General features: G+C 36.7%; 1 protein-coding gene and 1 long non-coding RNA gene across 11 annotated transcripts in view; both read left to right on the top strand.

Annotated features, from left to right (window-relative positions):
• Window positions 1–20,820, top strand: part of LOC118280602 (uncharacterized) — a 76,083-nt gene extending 55,263 nt beyond the window's left edge. For 6 of the 10 annotated variants that reach the window (XM_035600785.2, XM_035600783.2, XM_035600784.2 and 3 more), the window contains exons 6-15: window positions 3,744–3,897; window positions 7,095–7,203; window positions 8,739–9,138; window positions 9,568–9,698; window positions 10,358–10,566; window positions 10,925–11,059; window positions 11,843–12,025; window positions 14,293–14,493; window positions 15,504–15,578; window positions 16,775–20,820. In XM_035600785.2, the coding sequence (XP_035456678.1) occupies window positions 3,744–3,897; window positions 7,095–7,203; window positions 8,739–9,138; window positions 9,568–9,698; window positions 10,358–10,566; window positions 10,925–11,059; window positions 11,843–12,025; window positions 14,293–14,493; window positions 15,504–15,578; window positions 16,775–17,193 (2,016 nt within the window). In that variant the 3' untranslated portion in view covers window positions 17,194–20,820. The remainder of the gene's footprint in view (window positions 1–3,743; window positions 3,898–7,094; window positions 7,204–8,738; window positions 9,139–9,567; window positions 9,699–10,357; window positions 10,567–10,924; window positions 11,060–11,842; window positions 12,026–14,292; window positions 14,494–15,503; window positions 15,579–16,774) is intronic. The other 4 variants (XM_035600793.2, XM_035600792.2, XM_035600794.2 and 1 more) reach the window with 4 other exon arrangements.
• The window catches only part of LOC126911585 (uncharacterized), a 297,716-nt gene that overhangs the window by 102,425 nt on the left and 172,423 nt on the right, over window positions 1–22,868 (top strand). The window lies entirely within an intron of this gene.

A 22,868-nucleotide genomic window follows, 5' to 3' on the forward strand; every position in this document is an offset into this window, starting at 1 on the left:
GAAAATAATTGCCTCACCCTCTATGACGTCAAAAAATTCAGCATAACCGCATAAACACGACTATGTAACTGCAATTTAAATAAATGTCAGTTAAGATGCACTAACAAGGTCGAATTCAAAATGAAATGATAAAAACAGATAAAATTATGTAGAAGAGATTACAATAGCTATGACGTAGGTACCGTGAGAAACTCTAAGAAGATAAATATTTATATACTATCTGTATAATGGTTAAGGGACTTAAGTTTGAGCAACTTTTTAAAAGTGTACTGAATAAGTTAATAGTTACTGTAATCCGTTCTTTGATCATCCAATTACTTCTCCCGCCTTGGGCGAGGCGAGAGGGAGTGTCAGACTCTTACTGACTAAAAACTACCCCGTTCCTACTCCTGCTTTTCGAGCCGGAGCACCGGTAAACCCGCTAGGTAGTCCGCAGCTCCGGATCAGGTATCAGCCCTATTGGGCCTCATCTGTGGTTGTTTGATGGGCTGGTGACTCTTTGAAGTGGGCTCGGTGCTGTAACGCCTACGATTGCCCATTAATCTATGGTACACAAGCTTCTTCCATGGCTTCGCCGGCGTTCCCTTGAGATACAAAGTATGTGCTCATCATCTACCCCTGTTCCAAGTTTCATCCAGATCCCTTCAAACGTTTTGACGTAAAGGAGAAACAAACTTTCGCATTTATAATATTAATAGTAGGATTCTAGTAGTACTAAGAACTAAAATATATGTATAAAACTGACTACATTTTAGAGAGAACCCAATTACTGAAAACTTGTTAGAAAAAGAAAAATAAAACCAATTAGGTACTGTACTCAAGGATTGGAAACGGAATGAAAAGTAAATAAAACTATTTTATCTTTGGAGTTTTAAATGAAAAATTATTCTTTCCCTTTCTTAAAAGATATTTTAAAAGCAAACGACCCAATTTTGATTAAGATCTTTTGATGAAGGAGAGAGGAAAATGTTTTTAACTAGCTTCTGCCAGCGGTTTTACTCACATTCCCGTGAGATAAAATGTATCCTGTCATCCAAATCAGCTCATAGCCTGTCTGTATATCAGATATTTCAAATCAATGTAACGTCGAAAATATCTAATTTTGTTAGAAAAGAAATAATAACAAGTACCAGACTCTACTCGAGTCGGCTACTAAACGTACTGGAGTTGCAGTAGTTTTGGGAGGTTGTGGCGGGCTTGTGAAAAATAATGACGTCATGTTACGTTATAATAATATGTATGTAACTAACGTCAAAAACCACATTCTTCAGCACTTTCTCTCAACAAGCCATTACTTACGTTCCTTATCTAATCTCCAGCTGTTATCACAAGAGTGACAACTTAATACGAGAGGCAGTCTTATCACTGACCGTCACAGTAAGTGCTCGAAGTTATTATAACCGTCAGGTGATTGTGATGTGATGTGATTTTTGTGTTTAAGAAAGCAACAAAGGCTTTTTTGTGTGTGAAAGCCATGCTTCGGCACGAATGGGCCGGCTCGACCGGAGTGATACCACGGCCTCACAATGTCAAAGCATTTATTTCAATTAATCCTGACAAAAAAGGCACTTTTGAAACGTCAAATTGAATTGTCCGTCAGTCTGTCTGTCAGTGAAGCTAGGCGCTCGTTCTAAAGTGTAGCTTCGAAACCAGAAACCGACGCGAAACAATTGAATTGTTGTGTTTCGTTGTCTAAGTGAGGTTGCCGGAGGCCCAATCAACCCTCTTCCCAATCCCCGATTCCCCAACAATCTTTAAATTCCTAATCCCTAAAAGACTGGCAACGCACTTGTAACGCCTCTAGTGTTTCGGGTATCTGTAGGCGGCAGCAATTACTTACCATCAAGTGATCCGTAGGCTCGTTTACCGGCTTATTCCATAAAAAATATACTTCATCAATTTAGTCAATAAGATCAATACCTTATTACTAATAGAAAACGAATTAATAGTTAAGAAGACTACATTATTAAGCTTATTTATTTTATATCTTTATTTTAGTTTTAAATTAGTTTTTATTCCTTTTTTTTAGGTATTTTTAAGTTGTAAATAATGTGTAAGTAATCATAATTATCTGTGTAATTAAGCTGGCCACTTAATCTGCCCGTTAATTACGAGTAGGTGCTGCTATTGCTTGGCACCGTATGTGGTCATGCAGTCATATTTAGTACTTGGTACACGCCCAACTTGGTATTTTGGCACAAGTTAACAAACATTTTGGTTTAGTAGTCTAATGAGATAGGAGAGAGTGAGAGAATTACTTTTTTTGGCCAGTTTCAATAACCTATCTATCTGTAGATTTGCTTACTAAAATCTACTGAGAAAGGCTATAAGATATGTATCAATAACAGCCGAATAGAGCAAGTGAAACCGCGCCGGAGTCGCTAATGTCCCATTATCCACTAGAAATAGTGAGAAACAAGTGTGAGAGAGCCATGCTTCGGCACGATTGACCGGCTCGACCGGAGTGATACCACGGCCTCACAGAAAAGTGACGTGAAACAACGCTTGCGTTGTGTTTCGTTGTGTGAGTGAGGTTACCGGAGGCCCAATTACCCTTCTCAATCTTCCCAACCCCGATTCCCCAACAATTCTTAATTTCCTAACCCCCAAAAGGCCGGTAACGCACTTGTAACGCCTCTGGTATTTCGGGTGTCCTTGGGCGGCGGCGATTGCTTACCATCAGGTAATCCGTCTGCTCGTTTACTGGCTTATTCCATAAAAAATAAAATAAGAGGAAATTATATTCTACTGTTACAACCATATTCTTAAACGTCAATCAATGAAATATAAAGACATCAAACTCTAATTAGAAACAATCTGTCAGAGAAAACAACGACCATGAACGATTGCTAATTAAAAAACTATTTTATAAATCATGTACACGACAACACATCGAGCTATACACAACCAGTTTATCTTGGTCTCGCTTTGTATGACATTGCCGCACATTCGACGGCCAATTTATACTGGTTAGCTTGATGCATCGAGTAAAACAAAACCAGTTTATCATGGCCTAGCTTTGTATGATCTTTCGGTACATTCAAAGGTCTGTTTGTATCGGTTATGCATAACTTGATGTGTGACGACAATTATGAACAATCAGTTTTTATAAAACTTCAATTAAAATAGCGGAGAGATGCGAGAATAATTAGTAATTGATTAATAACAAACTAGATGCTATATCTCGGCACGCTTTGTGAACTTAGTGGTCGGAATCAGGAACTTGCCGTTAGGAAATTGTAACGTTACACTTAAATATGTGTTATGGTTGTTAAGTGGTGATTGGTGATTACGGGAATGGTGATTGATGGGGCTGATGGACACAAAAGATTGTTGGGATTGAGAAAACTGTTGGTATCAAGTCTAGAATTGTGTGCGGTGTTTCACAATTACCTATCCATTAAAATGTGTGTCGTACAGCCCAGTCAAAGTCAAAGTCCACAAATAAATTATAGTCTGTCTATCAGTAGGTATATCCGTCAATGAAGCTAGGTGTCGTAAGAACTCTTCCTTTGGGTGTTGTGACTCGTAATAGCGATTTAGGGGCGAAAGAAGTCATTGTATGGTTTCGCCCCCGAAAGGGAAAAGTTTCCCCTCTTAAAAAAACATGGAAATTATAGGAAATATAACGAAATACTTTTATGTGGAAGAAGCCATGAGGCAGGATGTGTATCCAGTACTGCACTGTCATGATGTTTTACAATTTTGTTTTTCACCAACTTCTAAAATTTATCTTTCTCCAGGCTACGACGGCGTTGGGAGAGGTGATGGCAGCCAAGGAGCCGGAGATAGTGAGCACGGAGTACCGCAACCAGTTCGCGTGGCCCAAGGACACCACTGATGCCCCCAGGAAGAGCATCTCCATGGGAGCGCTGAAGAAGGCTGCCGTCGCTGAAGGTAGGTCTATTCTTTAGTTTAGGATCTAGTTTTCGCATTCCAAGCGCGCGTCTTAAAGAGCCAGACCACCACAGTTGGGGCCCAGTAGGACTGATGCCCGATCTCAAAGGAGCTGCGGACAACGCTGTTACGTTGTCCGCAGCTCCGTAACAGGTTACCGGGGCTCCGGCTCAGTAGGGAAAGGAACGGGGTAGTCTTTATCGGGGCTCCGGCTCAAAGCAATTAAAGGAATGGGGTGGTCTTTTGTCCGTATTTGTGTGTTTGTGTATATGTTTCTTACTCAATCATGTCAAACGACTGAAAGAATTGAGATGAAAATTGGAAAAGGTGTAGATTATGGTCTGGAATAACACATAGGCTACTTTTTATCCCACGGGAACGCGGGTGAATTCGCTGGTAGATGCTAATCTTACTATATTAATAGACTTTCATCGCTCAAGTTCAGACGTTAAGTTATGCAACGTAGGAACTTGTAAGTTAAGTGAATGCGTCATAACATACGAACTAACTTGTTCATATACACCTGGAAACAGGGTTGCTTCTATTTCATTTCCTAGTTATTTAAAACAAAATTAATTTCAACCTTCTTATTATATCCTTACGGTCGGGTTTCTTTGACCCAATCTTCCCAATCCCCAATTTCCCAACAACCGGTCCCTTTTTAAATTCCTGTCGTTTCGGGTATCCATGTGCGGTGGTGAATGCTTACCATCATAAAAAAAAGATTATTTCAACAGCACTACATCATAGGATCCATTTACTCCAAACCCTTAGTACTCTAGAAGATCTTACACCCAAACAGAACACAGTTTCTTCAATACACCAGCCCTAGAAGAACTCCTAAGTTATTCAGATTACTTCCAAACTCAGTACAAGAACTGAAGAGAATGCATTATTTATCAGCCGAGGCTCGTTCCCATAAAATATCTGAATATTATTCAAATTGCCAGTCTGTTGGCCAGAATTGTTCTTAACGTTAAATAAATGGATATAACAAATGGTACTTATGGCTATTATGGGTTATATAAAACTGTCTTCTGGAGGTGTATGATGGTAAATTGTTAGTAGTTTCATAGTTTCTTTTTTTCTGTACCCTTAGTATGAGTTTTTTTCGCGTTCAGTGCTCTATTTTTATGGGAGAAAATCATGCAATGACTTCTCTCGCCTAATACGAGGCGAGACAAAGTGTTGCTCCGTGCGGAAATCGAACCTGCTGCACGTTACACGGCAGTCAGTTGCCCAGCCATCGAGCCAACCGTGCCGTCATTGGCGTGTGGTTGAAAATATCACATCATTGCTATGCCAATAGCAACCACCAATCTAATCTGAATTCTTAGTCATGTAGTTGAGTCACGTCTTTTTCTCAGAATGCTGACTTTTATCTTTAGACTTGCCAACGTTTAGGTACACTATACCTACATACCTTTTTTGAGCCAGGGGAGAAAATCATCCAATGACTTCTTCCGCCTTGGGTGAGGCGAGAGGTAGTGTCAGACTCTTACTGACTAAAAACCACCCCGTTCCTGCTCCTGCTTTTCGAGCTGGAGCCCTGGTAAACCAACCTATGGCACTAATCTCAGACAACAAATTAATCCAACGCGGAAACCAGTATCATCAGGAAAACTTAGTAAACTACAAAGAAAAACATGACTTCGAACATAAAAGAAAAGAATTTAAAACATAACAAAAAGCCGTCAAACACAGATCTGCTTACAATCAAAATCGTAATACGGTGTAAAATTCGTTTGACAAAAAAAAACAAAAAAAAAAGAATGTCTTCCATTTTTTTCTTTTACGCTTTAAAAGTTCCGGTTGGTAATAGAGATCAATGTCAAAGACCTCGGCTAATGCAACTCTTGCGCCGCTTTTTAGTGATATTGTTTCAACGAGGTCATTTGGTCGAGATTTTGCATTTACTAACGTTTGTAGGTCAGGTTTGACAAGGTTTTATGAAAGGTAGTGTGTGTTTTTGTATGTATTGTCTATATGAGGTTTTGGATCAAATATTTTCAGTGTGGCAAGTTTAATATATATTTTTTGTATAGCTAGCTAGTAAACGAATATACTGATCACATGATTGTTAAACAATCGCCGGTGCCTTTAGACACCCGAAACACCAGAAGCGTTACATAAGTGTGTTGCCGAATTTTTGAGGGGGTTAGGGGTTTAAAGGTTTTTAAACAATCGGGGATTGAAAAGATAGGAAAGGGGTAATTGGACCTCCAGTAGTAACCTCACTCACACAACGTAAACATGGTTTCACGTTGGTTTTCTGTGAGACCGTGATATTAGTCCGGTGTGGCTCATTCGTGCCAAAACATGGTTCTTCTACCATATATGAATACCTACCATAAAAAATAACATACAAACAAAAATCGAAATATAAAACGAGGAAAACCACAAATTAAAAGAAGTAGAAAATAAATGAACATGTCTACCACAATGGCCTCTAAGAATGGACGAGAATAAAAGAACGAACAACAAATAAAATTAACAGCTGACTGCTCAATAAAACGCTGCCATTATAAGTTTAATTGCAAATGTTTTGCTTTGAAACTCTATTCAAGTGAATTGAAATGAATTTTATGGATATTTTCTTTTATTGAAGGTATCTTTGTGTTTGTTCAATAATTCTAATTATCCAAGTATGTCAAAGTCAAAGTCAAATATACATATTTACTTCAAATTTCTTTTCCGTTAAATGAGACATTTATGGGGTATGGTTTAATGTTTTTGGTAGGTTCAAGCAATAAAATTTTAAAATGATCAGGCGGATCTGTCTTCCACTGTACAAGCAATTTTATTTTAAAACATTATCTGTTAAATAAACAATCCATAATATAACCAAGTATCAAAATTCGATCGCCGTTTTCAAATTCAAATTCAATTTATTTGCAAGAAATACATATTTTACTAAGGAAGATCTTACAGCCTAAATTCAAAGTCAAAATTATTTATTTCAAATAGACCAGGAAGACACTTTTGAACGTCAAAGCAAATATAATAATATTAATAACGTCTGTCTGTCAGTCAATCCTCTAGTGAAGTTATTTGTTCGTTCTAAAGTGTAGATTCCTATGGAGAAGAACGAGCAAGAAACTCCATAGGTTACTCTTTTTCAATCACATTCACAATACAATTCTTGGTTACATTGTTTCGTCAGTCATAATTTTCACACGTACATCCGAAAATTTCAGGTCTAGTTGAAGCTGAACCGCTCATGAACCACGTGGATGGTGATCATGATGACCACAAGCGGTACATCGAAGATTACCTCTGGAACGGACAGAAACCAGGAGTACAGAGGTGAGTGACCTCCTAGACCCAACAACTTGTACAGATTTATCTGCAGAAGTGATTGGTTTTATGGTTATAAAGATTTTGAGTCGTTTCCAAAAGTCTTTGAACGCTTAAATGTCTAGAGAGTTCCAAATCCAACTTCACTTCTAGCAGATAAATACATTAGTATAACATTAACCAATGAAAATGTTTCCACAAAATTTGCCGCACCAAAAGAAATTTTGTTCAAACATTTTTTCCAAAGGCTTATGCTTATCACCTTTTCCATAAAAAGACCAATGCTTCCCATAATTTCCTAGTCTTCTTATAGATTGTTTCATTAATTTATTTCTATATTTTTCTTCTCAGCATGCTTTAACACCAACACTCGAAAGTAAAGCCAGAAACAGTCTATAATCATTAAAAACAATGACTTGATCATTATCACAGAAACGCTTTGCTTTCGCTAACAAAGCTGCTTCTTAGCAAATTGATTCATTAACAAAATCATTGAAATGATTAAATTTTGAAATAACACCTTCACCAAGTACATTAAAATTGGATAAACACAATCATAAAACAATACGATTTCTTAAAAAAATCCGCGAGTATCCGGGCATTTTGACACAACACTATTTTATATGATCTGTTATATGAATCATTAAATCCTGTACATACTAACTAATATAATTAAAATGTAAATCCAATAATTTAAAACTTTTTCAGGTGAAGACAAACTTTTTATATTACTTTTATTATTTTCTAAAATCGCTATAGCTTTCAAATTTCTATGTGTTTAGCTTTGTGTAACTAATCTAACCGTGGAGGAACCTCTTTCTGCTAATTTTCTTAATGAACTAACCTCTGATTGGGCTTCAATATAACATTAAAAACAATATTTATAAAGTTTATTCGTTTTAATACTAACTGCACAAAAATGACACGAACACAACTTTACTTTGTTCCAATCACATTTATCAATTTCACGTTCTGATGTCTATTTGAATTAAACTTCACTATATTGAAGATGCTCTTTTTGCACCATTCCTATGAAGTGACCGAGACAGTTTCCTCCACGGCTGTGTTCTGCCCCCAATTCTTTACTGAAAGCCTTTCAAAGCAGAACAAAGTCTAAATTTCGTTTTTGATATTTGCTTAACATAAGTCCTCACGGTGGCGGTGTCTAGGCCGAGTAGATTTAGTTCAACAACAACTAACATTAGTTCGGAATGACAGCTAGATTTTTTAATTACTCAATGTGTCCTGCACTTTTGTCGATGTGAACGTTCATTACTAATGTTTAATTAGAACCTGTATGTCGATGTATCACCACACTTGAACACTGGAGTTAGTTGTGAGAGGGCACAGGGCGGCAGCCCGCACTCTGTCGGTCCTTCTAGACTCTTCTAGGTTTCGACATCCTAACCTCACCATTGCGAGCTTGACAATTATTTGAAGCATGTCTGTACTACTAACCCGGCTCGGCGCGAGTCGTTTCTGTTGCCACATCATCATCACAGACAACAACACCAGGCGTCTAAGACTTAAATGGAATTTTCCAGAAAATCGACGTTCCGTAACGCGCTATCGGCCCTCATATCCAACGGGGAGGATCGTTCCAAAGATAATAGGAAACGTTACAAAAGCGAGTACAAAAAGAAATTTAGACCGTTCTCTCAATACGTGTACGAGGCGTCTAAAGGGACATTTACGAAATGCAGGGGGAAAGGGAAGGCAAATGAGGAGGCGAGCGAGAGGATGCTGGGGGATGCAGGGCAGGGGGTGTCGGGGGCGAGTGCGGGGCAGGGGACTGGGGCGGGCGGGGTAGCGGGGGTCGGAGATGCCGGGGAGGACAGCGCCAACACGCTGCGCGCGGCCGGCTTGCAGCCGCTCGGCCTGGCCCAGGGTGACTCCTGGTACCGAGAGGTGCTGGACCTGCGCAAGCGCGCCGGCGAGTACAAGGTCTGCGCCTGATACATACTAATGTTATACCTGAGAATAGGTCCCGACATAAACTGAGAACATTTATTGATTGGATGCAATAATCCTAATGGACACAGAACAGAGAAGTTTTCTTTCGAGCCGGAACCACAATTCAGGTTTGAAGCAAACAAACGTACGTACTACACACATGAACCTTTAACTGTAAAATAAAAATAGTTGATAAAAACGAACTATAAATTAAAACGAGAAATAAAAACCCTTTAAACCTATCTCTAAAAATTTCTCTGTCCTATGATCCCAAAAAAAAACATAATTTAAAAATCTGCTAAACTTAATATTAAACTAGGTAGGTTGATCAGTATTCGTTATCATGAAATTCAACCTCATTCTTATCAAATGCTTTACCATGATCATGCTTGGTATTCAATATTGGCAATATTTCGACAGTACCGCGGCTGGGGGACAGAAATGGCGCCAGAACACATCACACAGCTTTACAATAAGCAGATCGAACTCTGGTACCAAGTGTCCCGCCGATCCTCGCTGTCGGCATTATCACTAGCTTCCACAAATCACAAGTAAGTGATGCACTAAGCAATTGGCTTGTTCACCTCAAAGGACCAGTTCCAAATTTTCAAACCGTAACACCAGGATTGTATAAAACACCTAGAATATTAGACAAAATTTGGCGTTAATACATTTGTATCTTCTTAACCCTTAAAGAATAAGTTATTTTCGTTAATGAACCAAATTATTTAAGACAACAATGATGGCTTATCGTAAACAGTTGGTAAAGGACGCTAGTATAAGCTTGCAAGCAAAATGGTCCTTCGAGATGGATAAACCAATAAGCTTTTATCTAATCATAAGTATATCTAGTGGCAATAAGGCTGATGCAATCAAAGAATGGCTTGAATGGCGGACGGAAGCCATGGTATCCCATGCTAATAGTAGCGTAGTATCATCAGCCTTTTTAGTTTATTTTTAGAAAGGTGACTGGGAGATCTTTGGTCCTGGCCACGGTAAGTAGATCCGAAAACAATGAAGCTTCGGCTTCTGGATCTCTAAAACACCAGACTGTATACAGTCTTCAGCACAAAAGTGTATATTGCACAGCAAAAGAACTCCTTGTGACTAATATTCACTTGTGAAGTTAATTTTGGAATAATATGGGGAAACAGCTCAATGTTGAACTCTTATTACGTAAGTCCCTTCTCAAATCCGCTTGTTCTTCCAGGGCACTGCCTCGCGACGAGAAAGATGGAAAGGAATCCAAGGGCCACTCGCCGAAGAAGTTCAGGTCCTTCAGGTCCGCCCCTCACCAGTCTATCCACGCGAAGTTACAAGAGACGAAGGCGCTGGAACGCTCGCCTCATAAGACTTCGCCTCAGAAGCAGAGGAAGAAGCTGCAGGGACATAGCTTCGATGAAGGTGCTACCCAGGACGGTGAGTCTTGTACCAATTTAATATTCACACGTTAACTGCCAAGGAGGTCATCGGTAACTGCAGTTAGCGGAGATTTTGTGTACAACAGTTTTCTGATGGCAGTCAAAGGATTAAAAGATTGATAACAACTGATGGCCAATGGTCAGACCTTTTCAGTTTTCTATAATTACGTCTAGTCTGGAATAAAGGCAGTAGCAATATACCCATTTGACAGTAAACTGAGTTGCCCTCTATAACAAGAAGTCTTATTCAATATTAGAATAAGTAATCAAAACAGGATGACCCTAATCAAGGGTGTATAATAATAATCAAGCACTAAAAATATCAATCCTCTATAACCTTCCTACTATATTTCCAGGGGCGAAGGGAGAGAATGCAGCCTTCAGGTCTCCCAGGCGGCGACCTCGCTCAGCTGACCCAGCACCTGCCGCAGCGCACGTGAAGCTCCTCGCCAATGGGCACGAACCTCACCCAGCGCCCATTAAACCTACTGGTAAGAAAGTGGAACGCTTCTTGTTATAGACATCAAACGCTAGACATAGATCGAAGAAATTATTTGGTCAATATTGAAACACAAACTGATGGCTATTTTCCAGTTTGTCACATTATAGCCTCATAGATTTCTCACATTAACTGCTAAAAAGAAATCTGTGAACGCTTAAAACGTACTAAAATTGGAAACAAACGTGTTCCATTTTAAATTATCGAGCTGGTAATAATAGATTTCATGATTTTCATCATCGAAACAAAATAAATAATGATGTAGGTCGTTTGAAGACCATTAATTTTAGTTTAGTATACATTTCTTCCATTAAAATCTTTTTTAGACTGACTCTGAATACCATAACAATTCCAGAGTCTATATACTTCTGTAATAGCAATTAGAAAATCTTCCAATCTTGGTGTGATGCTCATCACACCAGGCCAAACAGTAGTGGAATCTTTCTGTTCTATTCTATCCTAGATTCTGTGTCTAGACATTATATTAATGAGCTAATCAATGTCTGTACTAATCTGTTGTGTTCCTGCCTGATGCCTGTCCCCTGTCCTGTGTGGCTAATCTGTGAGAATATGGCTCTAATTCCAACTAGTTTACTTTTCGTTATAAAGCCTTCTATGTGCAATGCTATACTGATGCCATGATGAACAGAAACGGCAAACAACTTCGAAAGAATGTTGCGAATTCAGATTCTTTTACAATTACCTTTTTACTCAAGTTAACAAGAGCCATTTCTCAGTAGCCAAAAAAAAAGTAGAACAAAACTTTCTTCTGTAGGTTTGCAGTTGAGTAGAGGGAGTAGTAATAGAGTTAGGTCGACATCAAGGGGCGGGCGGTCGCCGTCAGCGCCGAGCAAAACTGGGGCTGGGGCTACGGGGGCAACCGGGGCTACAGGGGCAAATGGGGCTCCGGGCCGAGGGCGCCGCAGCCGAAGTGTGTCAAAAGTCGGCATAAAGTTGGGTGCGTAACTATACAGGTGACAGTACAGTTGCGTCGACGCTCTATGTTCTAAAATGATGCTTATAGCCCGTGATGCTTCTGTCTTGGTCTGTTACGATTGGCGATGTGTTTGGCCTCCTGTGGCTTTGGACTATGATGTTTTAATTGCTTTTACTGTCTCTTTATAATTTGGAAATTTATTTTTGTAACCAATTTTGTACAGTATATTACCTTATAACCAAATTCAATTCCGATTTGTGAAGAGATAGTAAAAGCATTGAGTTGGAATTTTGAAAATTGACGGTTTATGACGTATTCTGTTTTGTACGGCTCAGTTCTGCACGTCACGACTCCCTTAGTCTAACTATTAGTTGGACAAAATGCCAACATTACCTTCCTAAATGAGCTGTATAAAATTCGAAATACGTTTTAAACTTTGTTATTGGATTTGAAGCTTCCAAGTGTCCTGTGAGCTTTGTTTTATGTTGAATGGTTAGTGCGTCAACGCAACGTCTGGTCACTGATGAGCGCATTGGCACCGACTAAGGGAATGGCTTCGTCACAGAGTGTGGTTGTATGTCCGTCTTGTCCGAGTGATCACCCTGCACACCCACTAGTAGAATGTTCAAGATTTAAAATTAGATTCAACAACAGCAACTTAGAATTTAGCTGATCTTACTGGATAATGGGATAATAGATACAAAATTTCGAAATTGCTGAGGGAAACTGCAATGAATTAGGTATTTAAAAAAAATAGTAATAATCCTTATAAATAAATAGTAAAAAAAAATATAACAAGAAATACGAGACTTTTTTTCAATTTGCTAGTATTTTGGGGTAAAATAAATATGGTTAACACTTAATACACTTTTCAAAGATAATTTTTGACACTTTTTCCGTAGGGACTTAATATTTGGTTAGGATAGGTTAGGTTAGGAGCAAAACCTAAATGTTTCCTGTGATTGTACCCTAGTGTGACGTGTCTAGATGTAATTCACCCAAAATATAGTCTTACCTTCTAAGTATTATTTGGACAATGTTTTAATTTGCATGCGATGTGTAATGTGTATATTTTCTAGATTCAGCGGTTTGCAACTGAATGTTTGTTAGATTACTTACAACCGCACTCAGAGACATTTAATGATTATTTAAACTATTCCTTAGTAACGATTTTGTTCCGAAAACAATTGCTAAGGACTGGGTTAAGTAATCATTAAATGACTCTGAGTACGGAGGTTAGTTTTTCTTATTTTAATTTTATATTCTACGTTTCGTGTTGTAACTAAGACTGATTTATCTATTTCTAATTTTATTATTGTTTCGTAAGTGTGAAAGTATTTTTGTTTATTTATTTTAATTACTAATTATACCCTTAAAAATCTATAGTATCAACATTACTGAACACTTTTAGTCAGATAACTATAATATTAAAAAAACTTCTTGGCAGCATTGGCACTTGGCAGCAAACATGAGTACCTAGTAGGCTCAATGGCGCCAACACCAATTCAAAAAAGTTATCCGCCATTACAGTCACTAAGCTGAAAAATATTATCCAATAATAAAAAAAGTACGTCTTACCAATTAAGTACAATGATAATATTTTCAATTAATTAGTACAAAAATGTGGTAAGTAGCAGTAGTAGTAATCATTAAACCCTGCTTCCGAAGAATGTACCAATCAATTTATTCCCCACAAACACAAAATTATAATTTTAAGTTAGGTAAATATGTACTGTATGTTAAAATATTTGTGATTGACGGATTAAGCACTTTACTTAGATGTATTTTGGTATGTATCGTCGTAGTGTTCTTGGAAACAGTAAGTTGGACTTGAAATCACTACTTAAAGGCAGTATTTTACAAATGTACGAAGCTATATGCTTACATAGCTTTGGAACAACTTGAAAAAAAAAGTCTTAGTCGCTTTAAGTGTTTTTTTACCTATACTATCTATAATGAATGGGCAAGAATATTTGCATTTAGGTACTAATTTATTTCTTACGTGAAAAGCATACTGATTGTTCCAATTCTCCACTCTATAAGCTTTGGAGTTTGAAAACCGTCTATGATTCAAATAAAGCTACAATTTCTAGGTTATATGGCTTTCAGTGTTGCCAAAAGTAATTTTATTTACTTTATACAACTTACCTAATACCTACTTAATGCAACAGAGTAGAGTTTCCAGAACCGCTATCGATGTTCCACAAACGCTGTCACCATCCCCAAGGCATATGACGATACATACTGGTTATTTCTGACAAAATTCTCTAACCAATTCCGCTTTCCAGATGACGAGATACCCTCGCACCGCAGCGCCTCCGTAGCGAAGGATCATTTCTTCGATGACTCTCCTGTCGTGAAGTCGCCCCCTGAACCAACCAGGGTCAAGTCTCCGGAGCAAATGAACATGCGATCTCCAGATCCTGTCAACTGGACTGTCCCATTGGACACCGGCAAGACGTTTACCGTCACCCAAAATGTGAAAAGCGGTGAGTGTAGGAATCTCATCAGATTGGGCGGCAAATGTAGCTAGATATAACTAGGATAAATTGGTGGAACTGATTTTACGAGAATCTAGAATATTTTGCCAAAATCTAGGGTTTTCTTCAACATTTTTAGAAGATTTTCGAGGTTATCTTTTGAAATTTTGTCGATCTTTGTATGGTTGGAAACTTTTGATGATTAATGATTGAATTTCGCCGTGTAATATACTAGTAATGCTTTTAAATGAATGAATTGATGTCCAGGAGAAAATCGGAGTGACTGAGCTAGATAATTGTTATAAATATACTAGTTGTTAGACAATTTAAATAAAATTTTCTTCGTAAGATTAGTCACACTTTTTGATGTACAAAAGAAAAAGAGTATCTTTTTCTATTTGTAGGAATTTAGTACGAAGCTACTTATGGTGATGGTGTTGCCATGTAAAATATCGCACTTTTTCCAAATCTGTCACAATTTGTTTCGAATAAGATACTCTTCGAATGACCAGTTCTGAATTGGATTATGATCATTGACTTGTTAAAATATGTAGGTACTTAAGGTTTAGGAAATAAATTCAAAATCAAATATAAGCCATCACACTGTCATGTCACAACACTGGTAGAGAAAAGGACTCATAGTCATCCAACCATTTTTGAAGTGTGACCACCCTAGTATGGAATAAGTAGAGCTTGCAACACTGACACAAATGACACAGTAAAATCATGTGCATTGGAACAAAATATTTCAAATGGTAACACACTCATTAAAATCCCTGTCATTGAACATTTCACATCTTTTGTTCGTACACAACAAGTGTTTTATTTAAATACCGTTCTACGTTTATCGAAATCGACACTGGCAACTTTACGATTTGACATTAGCTATAGGCTGAACACTAAATGTGTTCACGCAATGCAGAACAACAGAAAAAAAAGTTGCAACTGTCACTTTCGATGGACATAGAACGTAACGTTAGTCCACTTCATCCGACCATACAACTCGCTCACCATTTCAGATGAGAGCATTAAGCGCCCTAGCTCTGAGTTTAAGGGTGGCTCCGTAGCCGAAGAAGCAACTGTGAAGCCGGCAGGTACGACGAACACAGCCACCGCCTAGACCATCGGCCATACACGTTTTAATGAGTGTGACAGACGATGCGACAGTGAGCTCTAACCACTAACAAATAGAGCTCACTATCACATAAGCACGACACACGATCGACACCAGAAAAAAAAATATATAATCTGTTTTATATTATATCTATTAAATAGTTCATGATTAAATTGTGTTACTCCAATAATTGAGATGCTTTTATTTATTTTGACCGTACTCCGCTGAGGCGTCAACCACGTATGTATTCACTTGTCTGTGTGTGTCTGTTTCGATGTTTGCGTACACTGTCACTGTATGGCACCCCAATTCTTATTGTTTCTCCATGTCATTATAATCGTTCACTTTTGCATGCTGCCTGTCCTTTATCTGGGAAACTATCGGTGTATGCTTTCATCTCATGAGAGTAGAATGTTAGATCCATATTGGCCTATTGTCAGTTACAGTTTATGAGCTAGTTTAGGAAAATTAGGTCTTAATTACTTTAATATATGTATTTAATTATATTCTTAAGCATTATCTCAACTGCATACTCATGGAGGTTTTTAATAAACGAATAGTTTGCATGTCTTCTTCGTAACTAAAGGTATTAGTCGAGCTACTTATTAGCGTTTCAAAGTTTAGATAAGCAAATAGCATGATATCTTGTTAGGGTACTCAAATATTAGACGGGAGCATGTATGAGTGAAGTAAATGGGTCAATTATATGGACTGGTATGCAGCCAGTCGATTTAATACCTTGATGCCTAAGTAATTAGGTGTTAAATGCAGTCCCTTAAGGAACCGTAGGTGAGTAAAAGTAAATAGATGCCGAAATTAAAAGTTGAGCACCCTACAATTACAGGCTAGGAGATATCTCAACCTGTCGATCTTTCATTTTCCTTTCTAATTACTGTTACTTTCTCTGCTTTTAATTACTTATTTAAAATGTAGTGGATTCTCTATAGCCTATATTTTAACGTCTGAAAAAGGGCAATGAAAGATATCTTGTATGTGCTTAATCGGTGTACTAATGGGAGTTCCAAAATGTTAAATTTAAAACACTAACAAAACTTATTATTTTATTTTTCTTTCTGAATAATCCATTAACCTAAACTATTCTAAAATATTTTTGTAACTCCCAAAAAAACTTGAGATGACAAGTACAAAAACTAAAAAACAATGTAACTGTTCCAGAAATCGCTCCAATACATCACCAGCAAATGTCGCCAATACGTTCGCTGAAAAAGAGCGAATCGCCGACCAGCCTGAGCAAGCGCACAGACAAGACCCCGACCACCCCGATAAGCCTTACTCCCATCGACGAGACCAAGGCTTTAGACATGAACAAAGTCAACGGGATCAATGGAGTGAACGGAGTCAATGGCGTCAACAGCAATGAGCTTACCCCTGAAACCCCAACTCAGGAACCGATTCAAGAGAAGGAACTGATCAAGAAGTCGACTGAGGCCACCCAGATAGCTCCTGGAGTGGTGGACACCAACGTGGTGAATGAGGCCCCGGCCACCGGCGGTCTGACCGCCTCGGAGATACTAGATAGGGCCCGCACGAGGTTTGACAAGTTCTGGGGCAAAAAAGAAGAAGACAACGTTTAGTTGTTTCCAAGTTAGGTTCACTTTCCACTAGAAATTGTGTCTTAATGAAACTCTAAAACATTTGTTTGTATTATTGCTAACTTTACTCTGCAATATGTAATAAAAACACCATGATACAAATAAATGTTAAATTAAACTGAAAAGCTTTAAATTAACGACCTTAGCTAAATAATTCTAAATTCATAAAGACACAATTTTTTTTGCTGGCAAAGTTGACAACTCAATAAAAGTAGGGAAAAATTAAACGCAATGTTTAAAAACAGATAAAATATGAAAAAAAGCTTCGCTTTATAACGACGACTGTAATAATATGTATTTAATATAATTTGATATTTATTATCATAAAATCACTGTCTATTTAATAGGAGTGTGGTGGCTTGTGATAGTAGTAATGATGATGACTAGTAACTAATTATTGTATGTGTTTATTATTGATATTTATTTAATTAATTTATTGTATTTATAACGACGTATGACAGATTTTCGATTAAATACTTTTAGTATAAGACCTAAGTAATCTTGTTGAAACTTAATCTCATATTACTATTTCTTTCCGATTCGCTGTCCTGTTTTACATAATGTATTTTAATGAAATTGTTAAAGTGTAGGTAAATATTAATTAATGTTGATCTTTAGTACATATTACCTGAGATTATTTTATGTTATTATGTGATTTCTACAGCTTATAACGCTAGCTTAGCTCCTTTAAGCAAAATAATTTTAATTTATTATACCTCAAACCAGTTACGTTCTATTATACAAAATATTTCGTTCGAAAATTAAATAGAAATTATTTTTGTCAAGTACACTACAGTTAATTTCATTTCTAAATAGAAATGCAATTAATAAGATTTTAATAAATTACAATAAACAAGGGCAAAGTATACAAAACATATAATTAAAAGCCGTCCATGTAGTGTTTATTGGCGAAAATTAATTTTAGTTGTCGATACAGTTTTTGAAACACGATATTCTGAACGCATTTTTTAATAGTCAATAATAAAAAAAAAGTTTAGCCGAATCTATGAGCCAATCACATCACTTCTCATAAATGTCATCAATTTGGCGGGAATATAAACTTAAAAAAAATTAAAGCAAATATTTAGCTAAATTTTAAACAAAACCTTTATAAAATGGAAATATCACGTAAATCCTGTCGCTTGTGTCTCACAGAGACGGAATTCAACGTGTCTTTGTATAGTAATTACGGCAGAAGAACGAATATGGTAGACAAAATTCTAGTCTGTCTGAAAATAGTGATTGAAGAGACCGATATTCTGAACACAATTTGCTACAAATGCGCCGAAAACGTAGAAAGGTATTACGATTTTGTTATGTTTATAAAGAAATCACAAACAAAACTAGTCGAGCCGCAGCGTAAAATGGAAAATTCTGTCAATCGTCGTTTGATCGCGTCGTACGTGCGCGAACAAGTTTATGACGCGGACTACACGTTCTCATTTCTCGACAACGAAGAGAAGAAAGAGCCACGATCATCTAGTCCGTTCTTTTCCTATTTTTCTCCACCAAACATGTTAGTAAAACGTACTGGGGAGGAGCCTGTGTGGAAAACGCCAAAGCCGCGTAGAGAGAACTTAGAGAAACACGAAATAAGACAAGATGAGAAGTTGAAAAGACAATATAGGCCGGAGAGGCCCCGGCACCATTCCAGAGACTTGTTCGAGTCTCAATCTCAGGACGTAGATGAAACTGACCTAAAGCCTCTAGACTGGAAATTGACACCAGATGATAACATTATAAAAAGGGTTAGGGACAAATGCTTTGGACGATCTGATTTTTAGATGTTTATGTTCAACCTATATTACACTTTATCCTTCATGAAATTAAGTTGATTTTAATGTAGAACAACTATGTAATTGAATGTTATAATATTTCATTAGGAGCCTATGTTACTAGGTTTTGTGTAAAGAAAATATTCCAATTGTGTGACTTCGTAGCCTGTCGTAAATATTTTTACATTAAAAATATGTTAAAGACAGTAAGAAGTTTGATAACTACAGATTGGCTAACATTCTTAGGAAGTTTTTTGAAATTATTCAAAACTTTTTGTAAAACAAGATAATTATTAAAATTGAAGTTCCTGGATATTTAATGTAGCTGTACATTGGTGTATAATAGAATATTCGAGAAGTGTATAATAGTTCCTTAGAGACAATAGTTAAACTGGTAATGTAATTTATGCCAATATAATAATAATAATAAAAGACCTTTTTACTTGCAGAATATACAATCTCTTACAATGTCAATTGTTTACCTATTACAACATACACCAAACATGTTAATTTTCCTTAAAAATGTTCAAAAATATTATCTACTAATTTTCAAAAAGTGTAATATAGGTTATTTATGTACCTATACATATAAATAACTGTTATGTTTGTTAATAAATTAATTTATTCCATATTTTTTTGACATTAAGATTTTATTGTTTTTAATTATTTGAGAGAGGGTACTAAGTTTGTAATGGCCTGATTTGAAGCTGATTGTCATTTTGATGTTTAGCTATTGTTTGAGCTGAGTATGATATAACAAATTATTGTAACAAACCATAGTTGATTTGTAAAAACTACAATATAAGGGTGGTTTACACATTTGGCAGGAAAATAAGACAGTATACACACTATACACAGGTTCAAAACATGTAAATTAACTGTAAAATGTAACATAAAGTGCATAAACTCAGCTCAAAGTAAAATAATTTCAATCATTCAAAAACTAAGGATATGATACAGCAAAGAATTGTCATGGAAATGAAAAACTACCGATAGAATTGAAAGCTCACGCAAAATTGTATGGATTTGTATGAAAACTAGTAATTATAGTGAGCAGCGTTTTGTATGTAATTGCGTAGAAAGATAATTATTATAAAACAAATAATTTTTAATTTAGTTCCTATCGAGTCCATTCTCGCATCCTTCCATAAATATTTAATAGTTTGTTCTAAAAAATGTCGTTATTTTTTAATGGCTTTTTGCTCCTATAATGGGTATTTGAGTACTTTGAAAAAAAAACAAACTATAGACTATAAGATGTTTACAATTTCTATTAACTTGAACCAAATAAGAAGCAAAACAAATTCTTTTACATAAAACAAATATTAATTTAAGCATGAACAACTATATTTTTAACTTTAATTTAATAATTCTCTTTGAAACATTTCAAAGTACTGAATTACACATATATGGGAATACCAACATAAATGTACTTGTATCTAGAAATGTATGTACCTTAAGTCTAACTGTCTAATAATGGTCTGGGAATCCTGATTCAGTTGTCTTTACACCTATTTTTAACCGACTTTCCCAAAAAGTAGGAGGTTCTTATGTCGTCGGTTTCTTTTATTAGCCCCAAGTTGGGCGCCAATTGTTTCAAAAATTTGTTTTTATATAAGTTCCTATAAAATGTGTTATTGTTTTCGCACAAAACGTTTCATTTTCCTTCCGTGGTGAATGTAATGCCCTACCCTGTGACTTCTAGTGATAATACGCCCCTCAATAGCAGATAATGATTACAAAATTTTAGCTTTGCTACGGGTTTATAATAGCGTGTGTTAATTTTCAGTTGTTAACATCAAAATGGACACCTAAATAAAAACTTGAAAATGTTTTCTGTTTGTTTTATTTTGAAGTAAGTGAACATAACGGCATACCTTTTGGTATGCACTCAGAGGTGCATCCACCAAACTAAATCTAAACCTATTGCCCAAAAGACGGTTATGTTGTAACTCCCATTTAAATAAATAGCCCAAAGTGCTAGAATGTGAAATAATTATAATTTATTTCAATAAGAATAATTTCTAAGTTTCCTAGTAGTTTTCGAAGTATCCTACAATGCCTTCTCCCTCCTTAAAAACGAGTGTTAGACTTTTACTGATTAAAAACCACCCCACTACTACTACTGCTTTTTGAGCCGGAGCCCCTGTAACCCGCTAGACGGTCCACAGCTCAAGTATTAGGGACCTCATAGCAGTAAGGTATTTAAAAAATAGGGTAGTTATTGATTGTATTCAGGTGCAACGAAAAATAAAGTCTTAGGTAGTACGAAAAATAAATTATCAAATTTACACAAAAATATGTCTATTCCATTTGAGATACCAGGGCGCTTACTCTTTAAACCGATCTCAATGTTATTGCAATTTAAATCCACTAATACAATCTCAATAATTATTCAATGTCTTTGAAATTACTGAAAAACAACTATGCCGTAATAAGGCCTACACGTTTTTGTAGGCTTTATTTGGGCACATAGGTAAACAAAACAACGATTATATGAAATACACCGATATTATAGCTATTTCACTAATGTGAGGAGATGGCTAAATGTATAATTGTCATACAGACAAAACACGGCACGTCGTATACTGATAAATATAAAAATACTAACAGTTTACGCTACTCGAATTTTATAAAAACTAAAGTGCGCTCCACGTCGTGATTGTTTTCGTCTGTAGGTTCCAACATAATCGCGGCACGGGTTGCTTGCTGTGCTCAAATTAGTTAAGTAATGTGCATGCACACTTCTACAAACTTTGGCGACCATTTGACATCGGGAAGAGGGAAATTTTCAAAATAGGCTTTATTGGGGCATAGGCCTTATTTGGTTGGTACTATAATTACATTATATCTTTTGGTATGCACTCAGAGTTACCTGTACCATATTAAATCTTAACCTATTTCCGAAAAGACGGTTATGTTGTAACTCCCATTTAAATAAATAGCCCAAAGTGCTAGATGTGAAATAAACACAATTCTAATAATAGAATCGTATTTAAAAATTCAATTCACTGGACGAAGTATTAGGAGCTTATAATAGTAAGAGCCAACCCGCATTGAACAAGAGTGGTGATTAATGTTCAAACCTTCTTCGCCTTTAGTCAGCAGTGGCCACTTGTATGCTGATAATGTGATGGTGATGTGAATTGTAAGAGGTATTTGAAAAACAGGGTAATTACTGATTTAATTCAGGTGCAACTAAAAATAAGTCGTAGGTGGTGTGGTAATTTACACAAAAATATGTCTGTTCCATTTTAGGTTTACTCTTGAAACCAATCTCAATATCATTGCAATTTAAATCCACCAATACAATTTTATTTCAATATTCATTTAATTACAAAACTATACAACTCCAATCGTAGCTGTTAAAATAGCATTCAGAGTACGGAATATAAAGCCAAACTTAATACCATTTAATTCATTCAATATTCACGCAATACGGATGTATTGGGCGCTAGTGGTGCAACTCAAGGAGCGCCATACCAGCTTGGACCTTTTGACGCGGTCCAAAGGAAAGCTGTAAGACTTGTTGACGATCCTATACTTACGAGCGGTCTCGAGCACTTAAGTCTAAGGAGAGATTTTGCCCCCCTACGCGTGTTCTACCACTTACATAATGGGTTGTTGCGCGGAATTATTTGATATGATGCCCACGGCTACTTTCTATCGGACCCTCCGATTGTGGAATGCGAGGTTTTCCCAGTAAGCTACAATATGGGGTACCTTAAGAAGAAAGTAAATAGGGATTTTTAAGGATCGGCAATATAATGCCCGAAGTGATGCAAGCGTTCATAGGCCTCGGTAATGACTTACCATCAGGTGGGCCGTGGGCCTTTCTTGACACGTTGTCGTGGTATAAAAAAAAACGAATGTGACAGCTTT

Source organism: Spodoptera frugiperda, chromosome 16 (genome assembly GCF_023101765.2).
Source record: "Spodoptera frugiperda isolate SF20-4 chromosome 16, AGI-APGP_CSIRO_Sfru_2.0, whole genome shotgun sequence".
Classification (NCBI taxonomy): Eukaryota; Metazoa; Arthropoda; class Insecta; order Lepidoptera; family Noctuidae; genus Spodoptera; species Spodoptera frugiperda.